At 40.7% G+C, this 16013-nt stretch overlaps 1 protein-coding gene across 2 annotated transcripts in view; it reads right to left on the minus strand.

Moving 5' to 3' along the window:
* zmat4a (zinc finger, matrin-type 4a) overlaps window positions 1–16013 on the minus strand; it is a 152660-nt gene that overhangs the window by 33202 nt on the left and 103445 nt on the right. For both annotated transcript variants that reach the window (XM_037531740.1, XM_037531741.1), the window contains one exon: window positions 1715–1936. In XM_037531740.1, the coding sequence (XP_037387637.1) occupies window positions 1715–1936 (222 nt within the window). The remainder of the gene's footprint in view (window positions 1–1714; window positions 1937–16013) is intronic.

Consider the following 16013-nt stretch of genomic DNA (forward strand, 5'->3'; position numbering starts at 1 on the left):
CACTCTAAGAACACAGGAAGACAGGATGAGAAGGGAAAGTGGATTTCTTGAGTTGTGACAATGAATTTGTATTTTTTTAAGCACCACAACTAAAAGGCTCACACACAGACTGGACTAGCGCACTTAGCTCATCAAAAAAGGACTAAAAACAATAACTATGCTGAACTATAGTGCTCCCCATCACTGTTCAGCCTTTCAGCTATATAGTTCCATTAACATACAGATTTTTTTAGTCAATGTGTTGTTTGTCATATGACTTTTTGGTGCAAGATGGGCTCTTCTGCTTCCATGACAATGAGCTCTGATTGGGCTGCCTGATTCATTGTGCATCTGCAAAATGCGGGAAATTGAGCTGCTCGGCCAATTTTACGCAGCGTTGCAGTCTGTCTTTCTCAGACTCACTGTGAAAAACACTGAATAACATACATGTGTTTGTTTTAAAAACTTGGTGTGTATTTTTCCATCTATAAAATTGAGACTAGGTGTGAATAAACCAGACACCAATGACATGTTGGCAGGTAAATTTGACCTCTATTAAATTTGAAATGGTGCTAAAACACGATATTTAATATTTACCTCATAAGCTTCATAGTTTTATGCTTATTCCACATTTGATGCAACACATTCCAAGAAATTTGGGACAGGAGCATGTTTCCTAATGTGTTAGATCAAATTTCCTTTTAACAGTATGTAATAATTATTTAAAGACTGAAGATGCCATTTTCAAGTCTTCAGCTGTGCAGCCATACAAAGCCTTTGTTGTCCTGTTTTAAGCCTAATAAAACACGTTTTCAGTGGGAGACAGTAGGCTGCAGGAAATGCACACGAAAGTCACTGAAAAAGACTGCATCTAAAATGCAGCATGGTACTCCAAAATGTGTTCAGGATTAACGGTGCTTTCACAGATGTGCATGCTACCCAGATTGGCATAATATCCAGTCATACTATGACAAATGTTGGATTTTCAACTTTACACTGGTAACAATTTGGATGGTCCTTTTCTTTTTGGGTCCAATGTCAATTACTTCCATAAACAATCTGTTGTGCATTGCATGTCACATGACTGTGCATAGTACATATGTGGATGTGACAGTGTTTATTAATGATGGATTTCCAAGGTATTCTCTAGCCCATGTGGTGATATCCATCATAGAAACATGCCAGTTTGTAATGCAGTGCCATCTGAGATCATGGAAGGTAATGGAGATTCAAGTGTGGTTTTTGGCCTTTTCCTTTATGCACAGATATTTCTCAAGATTCCCTGAATCTTTTGATATTATATATACAGCAGAGGGCAAAATCCCTAAAGTCCATTATATTTATAAAACACGTTCATAAGGTAATAAGCGTTCACAAAAAAGTTCATAAGGTAAGACATTATGTACTGTTTTTGTTGAAATACAGGCCAAAATAGGTTATATTTACTGCATTTTACTGTCCTAACTTTTGAGGAATTGGGTTCGTAGTAAGAATCTGAAAGATTTTTCTAAAACATCTGGTACTTCAATCTAAACACTTAGTTTAGGTGATGGTAGCGGTGGAGAAATTGAGACCAGACCTAAGTTATACTTCAAGCAAACCTGCTAATGTGGCTTATAATGAGTGGTAGCTAACAGATACTGGTTACAATGTCCAATCCATGACCACATTAGCCTTAGGTCATTATCAGAGGGAAGTATATCCTCATTGATGAAGCGTGTGAGTGGTGCATTACCTTTCATCTCGCCCATGTCCAGCGTTTTGCCCAGCTGCTCCAGCAGGTCGGCGCGTGCTGCATTCTTCTTGTGCTTCTTGCCGTCGTAGTGCTGTCGGGCCATGCCCGGGTTGTTGAACCAGGCGTTACACAATTGGCAATAACGGTCCGAGTCCCCACGCAGTCGAGGCGAGCTCACCAGTGAGCTGTCAGAGGGCGTTTTCACAGGACTGGGTGGCACTTCTGATGAGACAGAAAGATGAGTTATACGTCAACATGCTCTACATTTCAGCTGAATCCATATGAACATTTTGGATAAAGTACTATTGAATGCACATTGAATGTCTTTATTTTCCACCGTCACTATTCTCAATGACACAACAAACCAACCAGCAAACATTTTAAACTCTACTTTGGAATGTAGTTAGCAAGTAGACTTAAAATAAAATTAATGTATATCTTAAAATACTAAAGCTTACTTATACAAACATTGTCATTATTTTAAGTGTATTTTTATAGGCAGCATAGTTTAAAGCAATGACTTTTGAAACATGCTTTAGTACCATTCAATTGCAATTTAGTTGTAATATAAATCAAACGAACCAGCAATCAAATATGTGCATCAGTACAAACAAGACAATACATTTAAAGTATATTTCATACAGAGCCCTGCTGGTGACATCCTGTATAAATAAAGATAATGCGTGGCTATGACTTAGAACGACATGGGAACAAGACAAGTAAGCTGTGGATATGACTTGGTAAGGCATGGGAACGGAATCCTAATGCATGGCCATGACTTAGTAAGGCATGGGAATAAGATAATTAGGTCATTGCCATGCATTAGAATCTCATTCGCACTTGTTAATAAGGTGTGGCCATACATTGGTTTTATTTTTATAGGTTGTCACTAGCAGGGCTCCATAGTTTCATGTGTATTCGAATTTGTGTCTTAAGTCATCTTAACTTCATCCCAACATAAGTTGCTCCAATTCAGAACGGAAAAGCACTTGTAGGCATAAAAGATGTGTTTCAACATAACCTAACTATAATTTAAGTATATATATCTAGGTTGCACTTTATTATTCCTAATACTAAACTACTATATTTCATTAGGGTAAACTTAAATATATGTTTTATTTGTTGAATGTATTTTTGTGTATTTAGTAATATTGAAAGTTGAAATGTATTAAAGTGTGTTTTAGTTGCAGTGTAACTCAATGAGCTCTTGTGTTTTAGAACATTCACTACTAAAATTATAATATATTCACTTTAATAACATTTATGTCTACAAACAACACACTTAAATCTACTTAAGTGTAGCTTAAGTAATATGAAAAAAGCACTTAAAAGCATATCTAATTGCAGTTAATATATATTTAAGCTTAATTGCAATTACACATCTAAGTGTTCTATACATCTAGTATGTATTAAAGTAGGTTTCAAGTGGAAATATTAAACACGTGTGCTTTTCATGTTAAATAGACTTTTGAGAAGTATGCTTAAATGTTTTTTCTGTTCATATACCCGAAGTTTTGCCTCTTCCCCCAGCAAACTCTCAAAAAAACAAAAAGCCAACAGCTGAAAATGGCAAACTTGAGAGGAACGTGGCAATTACTTGGCCCACATGTGTTGTGATGGATCCTGCAGCCTGGCTTTGCCCTCTGCAGCACAGCCACAGGCCTGTAAATAACAAGCTGTTGTCTTAATCTGTCACACGAGCAGGAAGCCCAACAATCGTGGCAGACAATCGAGGAAAAACATGCAGAAAACCCCCCAAAAAACCCAACGACCTTACTCTCCTTACTGCTGCTTGCTTCGTTCTTCATGCACATCCGTTAGAATCAGCACAGAGCCCATCAGCCCTGCTCCTTATGTGCTTCTCATGCATGGCCATTAGTGCCGAGCTGACAGGCCCTGCTCCTTATCTGCTTGACATGCACGGCCGTTAGCATTAGCGCAGAGCTTATTGACCCTAGTCCTTATGCACTTCTCATGCACGGTCATTAGCACAGAGCCCATTGGCCCTCCTCCTTATGGTGCTTAGCATGCATGGTTGTTATCACGGAGCTGGCCGGCACTGCCACGCGATTCCATTAATCCGCTCAAACGCTCGACAGCGTGACCCAGCCTGACAAAAACATAGTTTACGATAGCTCGAGTAGACTAGACGGTGTCTGGTCCGATTGTGTGACTTGAGGTGTTATGGTAGGAACGGGGCGGCGAGTATTAGAGCGCATCAGCGTCCATCAGGCACTTTGGTGAAGACTACACGGGACCTATGCGCTAACAAAGAATACTAACATAGCTTAATGTAAGCAACCCGCCATGTCTTAGATGAAGCAAAGTAACAGTGAGAACAATCACCAATTCTCAAACCGTCCCCCTGTAATCAGATAACTAGACACTTGATGGGAGTCGGCGTAAGGCCAGAAACATAATTCACACAAATACGTGGACGTGCGAATCTCACATTTCAAAGTGTGACATGAGTGCAAGCTGACTTTTGAGGATTGCAGCAAGGGGTTCTATGGGGACCGCCAAGCCTGGCCTTGTGCTTTCTTCCTGTCAACTGTCACAGGAGACCAGCAGTTTGACGATGTCTCGTAGAACTTGTCCAGTTGTATAAATATTTTTATAATACATCTATTCCAAGCCAACATTATTGCAGGGGGTGCTGGAGACTACATCAGTGCTTCATATGGTGGAAGGCAGGAATCACCTTGCATAGGTCACCAGTTCATCGCAGGGCAGACAAACAGACATACACAATCACACCTTGAGACAATTTAGAATATTCAATTGGCCTGACTGCATGTCTTTGTAGAGACACAGGGAGAGCACGCAAAGGTTACCCAGCCGGGGAATCGAACCCAGCCCGTTCTTGCCGTGAGGTGACAGTGACCCCTTTTGAGCTAGATGCTTTAACCACCACAGTAACATACAAACCCAATTCCAAACAAGTTGGGACACTAGGTGAAATGCCAATGAATACAGAATGAAAGTGATCAATAAATTATGGTTGACTTGTATTAAATTCATCTCGTGTGATTTGACAGTTTAATTTATAGATTTTATTTTATTTTTTTGTAAAAAGTTGCTCATTCCCAATATGATGCATGCATCCCATTCCAAAAAGTTGGATGTTGACTACTGTGTTAAATCACCTTTCCTCTTAAAAACATTTAATATCATATGGGGACTTGATCCAGGGATATTTTGTCATTCTTCTGTTACACAAGTTTTCAACTGTTCAAGTATATGGGGCCTTCATTGTCACATTTTGCATAATGTACCACATGTGCACCAGATTTAATAGAAGACAGACAGGCTAGCACTCACACACTTATGCAGCCATGCTGTTGTAACACATGCAGAATGTTTCGTTCTGCTGTTATATTGAAATAAATGTGGACATCTCTGAAAAAGAAAGTGCCCAGAAAGCAACACATGTTGCTCCAAAGTGTGTATATGTTTCAGTATTAATGGTGCTTTCACGGATGTGAAATTTGCCCACTAATACACGCCTGTCAAACTGGGGACCTTCCAGGTCAAAGTGCTGCGTTTAGCCTCATCTAACACTCAGGATTTAATTCATGAAGGCTTTGCTAATTAGCTGATGAGCTGAATCAGGTGTGTTTTATGAAGCACTGTGCTGAAGCCTGCAGCGATTCGAGCCTGACACATGCACCCTTATATCTCTCAATACCATGACAGGTGCTGACTTTTTAACTTTTTAACTTTACACTGGTAACAACTCTGGATGGTCCTTCACTTCTTGGCCTGAAAAACACAATGCTCATTATTTCTTTAATGTAAAAAGTTCACTTGTCAGACTGCAATACACATTTCCACTGTGCATTTCAGATGAGTCAGCAGTGCTCTGGATGTTGTTGACATATGGCCTCTGCAGTGCATATTACAGTCTTAACTTGTGTTTGTGGATGCAGCAGCGAACTGTGTCTACTGACAATGGTTTGTCAAAGTATTTCTCTAGCCCATGTGGTGATATCCATCACAGAAGTAGGCTGGTTTTTAGTTCAGCACTGTCTGAGGGATCAAAAGTCATTCAGTTATGGTTTTTTGGCCTTGCCCTTCAAGAAAGCCCTCTCTGAAAACTCTTGTTGAGGAACATTGGGCCTCATTCACCAACTGTTCTTAAGACGAAATTTCTTCTTAAGATCCGCTTATGCAGCTTTCACAAAAATTCTGACATTCACCAATCAAATCAAATCAAATCAAATAATCAAGTATAGCGCTTTTTACAACGGATGTTGTCACAAAGCAGCTTCACAGAATTCCAGAAAAGACAAAGTTTTAACAAGAATGTAAAAACCCCCCGGTGGGCAAGCCAGGGGCAACAGTGGCAAGGAAAAACTCCCTCAGAACTGAGGAAGAAACCTTGGGAGGAACCAGACTCACCAGCGGGGATCCATCCTCCGCTGGTCAAACTACCTACAAGTGATTATATTACTAATATTAATAGCAGTAGTATTAGTAGTAGTAATAGCCAGGAGTCTATGAGAACATCAGTGCAGGGTGGGCAGCTAGTCCAAGGCACGTGGTGGTAGCTGGGGCGTGGGCAGCTGGTCTGAAGTGGGTAGCAGGAGGGCTCGACAGTCAGTCGTCCTTCAGTGTCCGGCCGGACATGTGGGCGGTGTTATACTCGGAAAAAAGGCAGGGAAAGGGAATTAGTGTGTTCACTAATTCCCTATTCCCTAACCACTAATTCCCTAACCAATGTGTTCTTACTTGGGATTTGTTATTTGGTAAGAACAGAATCTATATAGTTTAAGAACATGCATTTTTTAGGACCTTTCTTAAGAACAAGTTTAGGAAAAACCTACTGGTGACATTGGTGAATGATGCGGATCTTTCTTACACAGCTGAATTTTGTTTTGATGCATGTTCGATGTGAGTGCTGAGCCTTGACTCATTCCGGCCCATCAATGACTCTGCCTTTCCTGGATGCTCCTTTTATACCTAAGTATGATTACATCACCTCTTTTAAAATGTTTTCTGATCATTTAGCAACATTCCTCAATTATGTATTAATTACGTTTTTTTAAACATATTTCAGACATCAATTTCAGAGGGAGCAAATATTTAGATATTGATAAGATAAAACATGAAATATTTTGTCTTTGTACTGCTTTAGTTTAAATGCAGGTCAAAGTGGATTTACAAATCACTGCTTTCTGTTTTCACTTGCATTTCACACACTGTCCCAACGTTTTTGGAATTGTGTAGGGTTTCCAAGAATGACCATTGAGTTTGAACAGCAGGAAGTTTATTACTAAGACCATCACAAACCAATGCTGTCAAATGGGATTTGCCATCAGATCTGTTTAAGGCCATTGGGAGACAGAATGCCGTCACTAATCTGTAAGGATTTCTAATGTTTATTTTCCTTCCCTCAGCATGTTATTAAACTGCTTTCATTTATCAGCACATGTGCAGAAACTGGGGCGCCACTGTGATGCATGTGGAAATATTCTTTTGTCCCGCCATGGTAATTGCACCATGCCAAGATTTGCATTCCCTTTCTTCTGTCTACTTTATTTCACCGCCTTGTTCTTCTTTTTTGTGATTTTTTTTTTTTTCTTCTTCAAAGGCTTCTTGACATGGGATGCACTTGGTTTGGACAAAATTTAATTCGTGCAATTAACTGCCATGATCCGGGATGACTGCGATCCGGGATGACTGCGAAACTCAAATCAAAATCATTCAAGAGCCGTGCTTGGAATTACAGCCTAGCCCCTTTGGTGGAGGGCAACAATAGAGGTGTGAAAGCAGAGCTATTCATTCAGCGGCAGATAATTTCATCCAAACGGTGACATGTTTTTTTCTGTTCTTTTCACACCAGGGTATTGTCAGCTGCTGTTGCTAATTGAGGAGCTTTGCAGATATATGTAATGAAGGATAAGATTGCCTAGAAGCAAAGAATTTAATTAGTCCTGCCCGAGGAGGATACGGGGTTGATGTGCGAAAATGGACACAGACCAACATGGTTTCTGTGCTTTGCGTGACTGGAAAAAGAAGTGAAGCGTGTGAAAGAACGTGGGTTGAGAATAGGCAGGTGAGTTGTTAAGAGCCTCGAAGTGGGATATTAGAATATTAGTGTGATGAAAGTAAAAATAGATTCATTATCGTGACCTCTAGGGTGGGTTTTTGGTTTCTCAGTCTGCTCATGAAAAGCTTTAAAAATGACTTTTTTAGAAAACTGCTCTGTGTTTACTTTGGTAGCCTGAGATTTAACACTGTTTCAAAACTAACCCCACTGTGTGGAGGCCATACCTTAGCCTGGCTAGCTCTCCTTGTGAGTTATTAAAGTTCTTTAAATGCTATATTGCGACCGCCAAAAGAAAGATTATTAGATACTAGAGCTGAATTAGTTGCTGTAATTATTCATGATTACAAATGTGATCTCAGTCTAGTGCAAATCTGCAATTTTTCAAAGTCTGCTATGTAATCATTTTTTAATAATTCACTGAACCTAGAGCTTTACCTGTATGCAGTCCTCATGATAATTGTGAATTGTTGTGTCAATCAGAAAAGCAGGCTAACCATTAAAATGATTTCGACTTGGCAGAGTTTCTAACAGACTTCAGTTTAGATGTTGATAGATGGTTGATGTACTAACAAGCTTCACTGCAGTTCTACAGGGAACTCAGTAGGAGTTTTTGGACCTAATATCTAGGGGTTCCAGTTTTAAAATCTGTGATGAAGAATTGCTGTCTTAGAGGCCTGAGAAATTTAGAGCACCATAACTGGTGGAAAAATAAAAAGTAACTGACTTTAACCTGGGTGGTACGGCAGCACAGTGGGTAGCGCTGTCGCCTCACAGCTGGAAGGGCCTGGATTCGATGCCCAGGAGTTTGCTCCCACAGTCCAAAGATATACACTCAGGCCAACTGGACATGCTAAACTGCCCATAGGTGTGAGTGTATATGTCTGTGTGTCTGCCCTGCGATGGACTTGACCTGTCCAGGGTGTATCCTGCCTTCCACCCAATGATTGCGGGGATAGGCTCCTATATGATGATGTGTCGCATTGCTGTAGCAGTGCTGCCCTTACAGCAATAGAAATGTGCACCATAGTATTGGTTACAGAACAGAAGTATATTTGGGCAGTGAAGGCACTTAAATGCAGAAAACATCACTTCCACTTTTAGCACAAAGAATACCAGCACAAAGCTGGCAGTGAAGTATGGTCTGTATGATTCAGGTGCACACTCGCTTAGAGGAAAACATCAATCAGAAAGAAAAGAGGGAGGAGTGTTGTTTCCAGGAAACAAAAACCTTTGGCGTCTTTGGATATTTGCTCAGTCTACCAACATTGCTTTTTTTAGCTGATGGTGGCTTTTTCAACGGGCATAACGCTCTGTCTGAGGGGCTCGAAGAGGAAAAGGAGAGGGTGAATTGCTGCCTCTACCAGTTCCAGATGAGTCCAAACCTTTATGTGTAGGCCAACACAGTCCTATGGAAAAGTCTGAGCACTACCAGTACATTTACATACTTGATTATGTAAGTGAAAATTGGCTAATTTTAGTGAACTATTTCTGTTTATTTGTAATATATAATAATATATAATACATTACTACCCGGGGAGTAGTTGGGGGTTAGGTGCCTTGCTCAAGGGCACTTTAGTGATGGACTGTTAGCCAAGGGGATCGAACCGGCAACCTCCAGCCCACGACTGCCCCCAGAGACTTGAGATTTGAGACTTGAGATTTGACTCTAACTCGTACCTTAGAGATTCAAGACTTGATTTGGACTTGCACTTCAGAGACTGAAGATTTGACTCGGACTTGCACCTATGGGCCTTGAAACTTTACCTGGAGTCCCACTTCAAAGAACCAAGACTTGACTCAGATTCGTACCTTAGAGACTTGAAAGTTGACACAGACTCAAACCTCAGAAACTTAAAACTCAATGTAGATTTACACCTCAGAGACTCAAAACTTAATTCCACCATTGCACCTCAGACACTACAGGTTTGATTCAGACTAACATGTGAGAGATGTAAAACTTGACTTGGAAAAAAGAAAACAAAAAATATGAAATTTAACTTTTGCACAAGTAACATTTTATGCTTATGAGCAAATAAGCAGTAATTGTGCATTAACTTCTTCACAATCCAGGTTTATTTCATACTAAGGCTTATTATTCGGTAACTACAGGGACTTCAATGCAAACTAATGGAGCTATTCTTAGGTTCTAAAAGTGTGTAATAAAACTTTGGACCATGACTTGTTAAGGAGTTAAAATGTGGAGAACAGCACGTTTTGCAGAGGATGTCTTAACTTGTTTTCACTTTAAATATTCAACAAAATGTTATTTGATCAGGGGCGCCCAAACTTTTGCGTGCGACTATAATCCCGAGGTGCAGAATTTCTGTGTTGTCTCTTTGTAATATGCACATATCTCTGAATACTCAAGCGATTTATGCACCTTGATGTGTTTGCAAAAACATTAGCTTTCCAAAAAAAAACAACAAAAGAAAACAAAACAAAATTCTCTGCTGGCAGTCCTGGGAAGCGATATTTGTCATCATCAATATCTTCCCTCCACACTACAGTCTCACTCAATGTAATTACAGCAGCCTCACTCCTGCCTTAATGGCACTTCTGTGGTGCCCAAATTAAGTTCCCTGTCTTCAGTTGGAGAAGCCTCAAACACTAAAGTCATCCATTAGAGCTGCCTCAGTTTTAGTTAATGTCTTTATGGTCAGCTGGGGAAGCCTGTGCTCTCGTTAATCTACGCTTCTGTGCCCTGATTTTGTCCAGCTTTTAAGAATGGACTCCTAAAATGCCTCAGCCCCACCTGGAGGTGTCTCCTTGCCAGAAACCAAACAGACTTGATTATAATTGACTTGCAACTCAACTTGGACACTATATCGAAGACTCTGTTAAACAAAACTTTTCGTTTCTGTCCTAACAAATGTGCCTTTGCCAACTACCTAGAGCAGTAATGTACTTCTACTGTGATGTCGCCCTTGCTGTGGTGTCATGCAAATCTGCAAGCAAACAAGCAAATCTGGATACTTGGCTCAGATTTGCAAGTCAGAAGAACAGAATTAGAATTTACAACCATTTGTCACTGTGTTTGCACACTGTGAAATTAGACCTCTGTATTTAACCCATCTGTGTAGTGAAACACCCACATACATGCACACTAGTGAACACACACACTAGGGGGCAGTGAGCACACTTGCCCAGAGCAGTGGGCAGCCCTATCCACGGCACCTGAGCAGTTGGGGGTTAGGTGCCTTGCTCAAGGGCACTTCAGTCATGGACTGTCAGCCAAGGGGATCGAACCGGCAACCTCCAGCCCACGACTGCCCCCAGAGACTTGAGACTCAAGACCTGATTTGGACTTGAGATTTGAGACTTGAGATTTGACTCTAACTCGTACCTTAGAGATTGAAGACTTGATTTGGACTTGCACCTATGAGCCTTGAAACTTTACCTGGAGTCCCACTTCAAAGAACCAAGACTTGACTCAGATTCATACCTTAGAGACTTGAAAGTTGACACAGACTCAAACCTCAGAAACTTAAAACTCAATGTAGATTTACACCTCAGAGACGCAAAACTTAATTCCACCATTCCACCTCAAACACTACAGGTTTGACTCAGACTAACATGTGAGAGATGTAAAACTTGACTTGGAAAAAAGAAAACAAAAAATATGAAATTTAACTTTTGCACAAGTAACATTTTATGCTTATGAGCAAATAAGCAGTAATTGTGCATTAACTTCTTCACAATCCAGGTTTATTTCATACTAAGGCTTATTATTCGGTAACTACAGGGACTTCAATGCAAACTTGACTTGGATTCACAAGTCAGATACTCAAAAGACAGACTTGCATGTCAAAGACTCCAGATTTAACTTGGATTCCCATCTCAGAGGTACAAAACTTGACTTGGACTTATACCTTGGAGACTTGAGACTTGACTCAGACCTGCACCTCAGAGACCTAAGACTCTACTCAGACTCACACTTCAAAGATTCAAAATTCAAAATTTGTAGCTTAGAGACTCAAAAGGTGACTCAGGCTCATACCTGGGAAACTCAAGACATGACTCAAAATCTCACCTCAGATACTCAAAGCTTGACTCAGACCTCAGAGACTCCAGGTTTGACTGAGACTCACTTTCAGAGATGTGACACTTGGCTTGGATTCACAGGTCAGATACTTAAAAGTCTCAGACTCACATCAAAGACTCCAGGTATGACTTGGATTCACATTTCAGAGGTGCAAAAATTGACTTGGACTTACACCTCAGAGACTTGAGACTTGAACCAGACTTGCACCTCTGAAACTTAAGTCTCAACTCAGACTCACACTTCAAAGATTCAAAATGACTCAGATTTGTACCTTAGAGACTCGAAAGCTGAATCAGACTCATGTCTTGGAAACTCAAGACTCAACTCATGCTTACCTCAGAGACTCGTACTTGACTCAGACTCTTACCTCAGAAACTCAAGACATGACTCCAACACATACCTCAGAGACTTCAGGTTTGACTCAGGCTCACATGTCAGAGATAGAAACCTTCACTTGGATTCACAAGTCAGATACTCAAAAGACTTAGACTTACATGTCAATGACTTCAGATTTAACTTGGATTCACATCTCAGAGGTGCAAAAAGGGACTTGGATTTACACTACTGAAGCTTGAGACTTGACTCAGACTTGTACCTCAGAGACTCAAGTCTTAATTCAGACTCACACTTCAAAGATTCAAAACTCAGATTTGTACCTTAGCGACTCGAAAGTAGACTCAGGCTCATGCCTGGGAAACTGAAGACATGACTTATACCTCTCATACCGCATACTCAAAGCTTGACTCAGAGACCGCAGAGACTCCAGGTTTGACTAAGACTAACTTTCAGAGATGCAACACTTGACTGGGATTCAGAGGTCAGATACTCAGAAGACTCAGACTCACATCAAAGACTCCAGATATGACTTGGATTCACATTTCAGAGGTGCAAAACTTGATTGGACTTACACCTCAGAAACTTGAGACTTGACTCAGATTTGCACCTCAGAGACTTGAGAATTGTCTTGGACTCACATATCAGTGACTTAAGACTTCACTCTAATTCCACCTCACACACTGAGACTTGTTTAGTGATGTGAAAGTCTCTGCTTTAGTTCACCACTGTGTCATTGGAGGAATGTCCTGTTGATCGGACACCAGCTTTGCAGCTTTCCTAGAACTGTTGTTTTAGAACCAGGACACTTCCAGACACACAGGAACGAAAGGTGCCCTGATACCTGAAAGGTGTTTGCAACACCATGCTCTATCTTGCCGCCAGCTGAAGAGCTCACACAGATGCTCATCCTGCACAAAAAGGCACTTTAAAAGCACTTAGCAGGCTTCTGGGCATCTCTGATTGTGGAGAGGGCTATATTTATAGGCAATAGGATTAGAGCTGGCAGAAGAGCAGGGCTGAGATTAATTCTAAAGGAATGTTTTTAAAAACAATTGAGTTATAATCATGGACAGATGAGAGTGGACTGGTTATAAGCCCTCAAAGGGACAAAGTGAAGAAAGGGTGATAACAGATTCAGTGCACATCAGACTTCCAGATACAAAAATATGCTTGTTATCTAAGACCTAATCTTCTCAGTCAATATGGGAAAGTTTATGGAAAGTATGAATGTATCGAAATGCTTCAGACTCTTAATATACCAAACATTCAGCTAATGGGTGCTTGGCCACAGCTTAATTTGCAAAGGACACCATGTTCTGGCCCAGCTTTCTGCTCACCACATTATGTCAAACAAATGCGTCAGCCAGTAACACTGGCAGCTTGGAGGTTTGAAATTTTAATGAGTCTTTAGGAGCGGAAATAGCAGGAGAACTCCAGGTAACTCCGGGTGACACTTGAGGCAATCAGGAGGTGCAGGAAGGAAAAGTAATTTTTTTTTTTTTTTTTGGAGACTTCCAGCTGATAAACAGACACCCGCATGATTTAGGAGTTCATAACAATGGCACAGAGGCCTCCTGTAGAATAGGTTGGGAAAACTCTTTTAAAACTGCTTATAATTTCTTGATTTCTTCTGCATATAGCAGTCATTTTTTTCCAGCACCAACCAGCAAACGATCCCTATTTGTATCAGTAAATTCCAGAGAGGAATCTTTAGGCCTTTCTAGGGCCTTAAGGCCTAATGATTTCTGGATCTAAATCATGCATGTCTGTATTTTATACATATTGTAGTAATACTTTTATTCATTTTGAAATGCCAAACAGAAAATTAAATCAGATGTTTTTTTTCTCTGTGATATCTATGTAGGTTCAGCTAAGTGAGACTAGGACTACAGGATCTGAATTAAAAGTCATACACTTTAACTACCCACATAATTAGATAACAGTGGAATCAACCAATGATACTTTGGTTTAAAATGGGTATAAAAATGTCACTCTAAGTCATTTGGAAGTCCTAGATATGTAACTGACTGAAAACAAACCATAATCTAACCAAGTTTCAGTCAGTTGTTGAAATGTAAAACAGAGGTGGCAACTTGACTGCTAGGGTTCTTTAGTGAAAGAGTCACTGTGAAAGTGCAAAGGTAAACTATAAGCTAATGCCTGTTACAAGTTTCAAATGTGTCAATGTAGAATAGCCAAAAAGTGTTCACACCCATCAGTGTCAGCAGGCACTGGAAGATATTAGAAATATCATAGAGGTGGTTTTGACATTTGGCATTCATAGCCTAAATGGAAAGCCTATGATATGTACTCGACCTGAGCTTGACCCACACCACATCATGATATTTTAAGTCTGAAACTGACCCGGACCTACCCCTTATCACCCAAACCGCATAGTAAAACTTGATAGGATAGCTCTAGTTACAATGACGTGAGACTAATAGCCATTTTAGATGAGAAAATACAAGGTACAGACTGTTAAAAGTGAGAGGCAGGATGCAAAAAATTAAAAAAATGAAATTAGAGCCTGATCTGAGATATTTGACACATATTTGAGAAATGAGATCCAAAACTGGCCAAACCTGAGTCCTGTCAGGTTCATACAAATAGTTCAAGCTCTAAGACAGGGCTGCCCAATCCTGGTCCTAAAGATCTTCCACCTTGCAGTCTTTAGCTCCAACTTTAATCTAACACACCTGATCCAAGTAATGAAGGACTTCATCTGAATATTAGTGACTGATCTCCAGGATGAGGATTGGTCACCCCAGCTCTAAGACCTAGCTCTAAAGGTCACAGTTCACCACTGACAACTACAGACTGCCCATTTGTTGACATGCACGGTGAGCCTACAAGGTAAAGTTTCTAACAAAGGTGTCTAATAAAATAAACCATTTTATTTTTGTAGACTGTAGACTTGCCTTATTTAAGAACCATCAAAGCAGTCTCTACATGAGAATTGAAAACTTGGAAAAATACATAGGGGCCATGCATTACATAGGCCTATGTGTCAGCACCAGACAGTAGTTTTAGCTTCCAAAGAACAGCAGGGAGAGCAGTCTGAGAATGGGTGCTGTATCCAAGCTCTTATCTTTGCCTAATAACACAGAGGAACAGAACTTGATCTACTTGCTGGATCAAACAGAATAGGATCAAAGCATTTTCTGAGTCTAGAAAGTTATCTGTCTTAGACTATGCTCCCTTTTGGGACCTGCAGTCCCATCTGCATTTGCTTTCTGTGGGAAGCTAACACAGCACCCCTACAACAATAAAGCTAAAGCTTAATGCAGTGAACAAAGCAGAAGTTATCAAGATGCTAACATCATTTGATCAGAACCCTTGTAACCCCGCAATGGTTTGGTAAATCTGTGAGGAAGAGGATGTTGTTTCTCATGGTGAATGTATGCCCTGCGATGGACTGGCGACCTGTCCAGGGTGTATCCTGCCTTTCGAACAATGACAGCTGGGATAGGCTCCAGCATCTCCCGTGACCCAGAAGGAGAAGCAGCTTAGAAAATGAGGGTGTGTGTGTGTGTGTGTGTGTGAGTGTGTGTGTGATGGTTAATGTAAGGATGACCACAAATCGTTTTCTTGACTTTATCATTTAATCTACTAGTATCTAGTAGCTGGCTAAGTGGATACAGTTTACAGATAATCAATGCTGGAGTGGGTTGACAGAATTCCTGCCTGGCTGCTGCATTTGGACCATAAGCCTACATACATAAACACGATAACGTAAACTTGGCGCAGTCGTGGGCTGGAGGTTAGGGAACTGGCCCTGTGACTGGAAGGTTGCCGGTTCGATCCCCAGGGCCGACAGTCCATGACTGAGGTGTCCTTGAGCAAGACACCTAACCCCCAACTGCTCCCCG

This window comes from Pygocentrus nattereri, chromosome 20, assembly GCF_015220715.1.
Source record: "Pygocentrus nattereri isolate fPygNat1 chromosome 20, fPygNat1.pri, whole genome shotgun sequence".
NCBI lineage: Eukaryota > Metazoa > Chordata > Actinopteri > Characiformes > Serrasalmidae > Pygocentrus > Pygocentrus nattereri.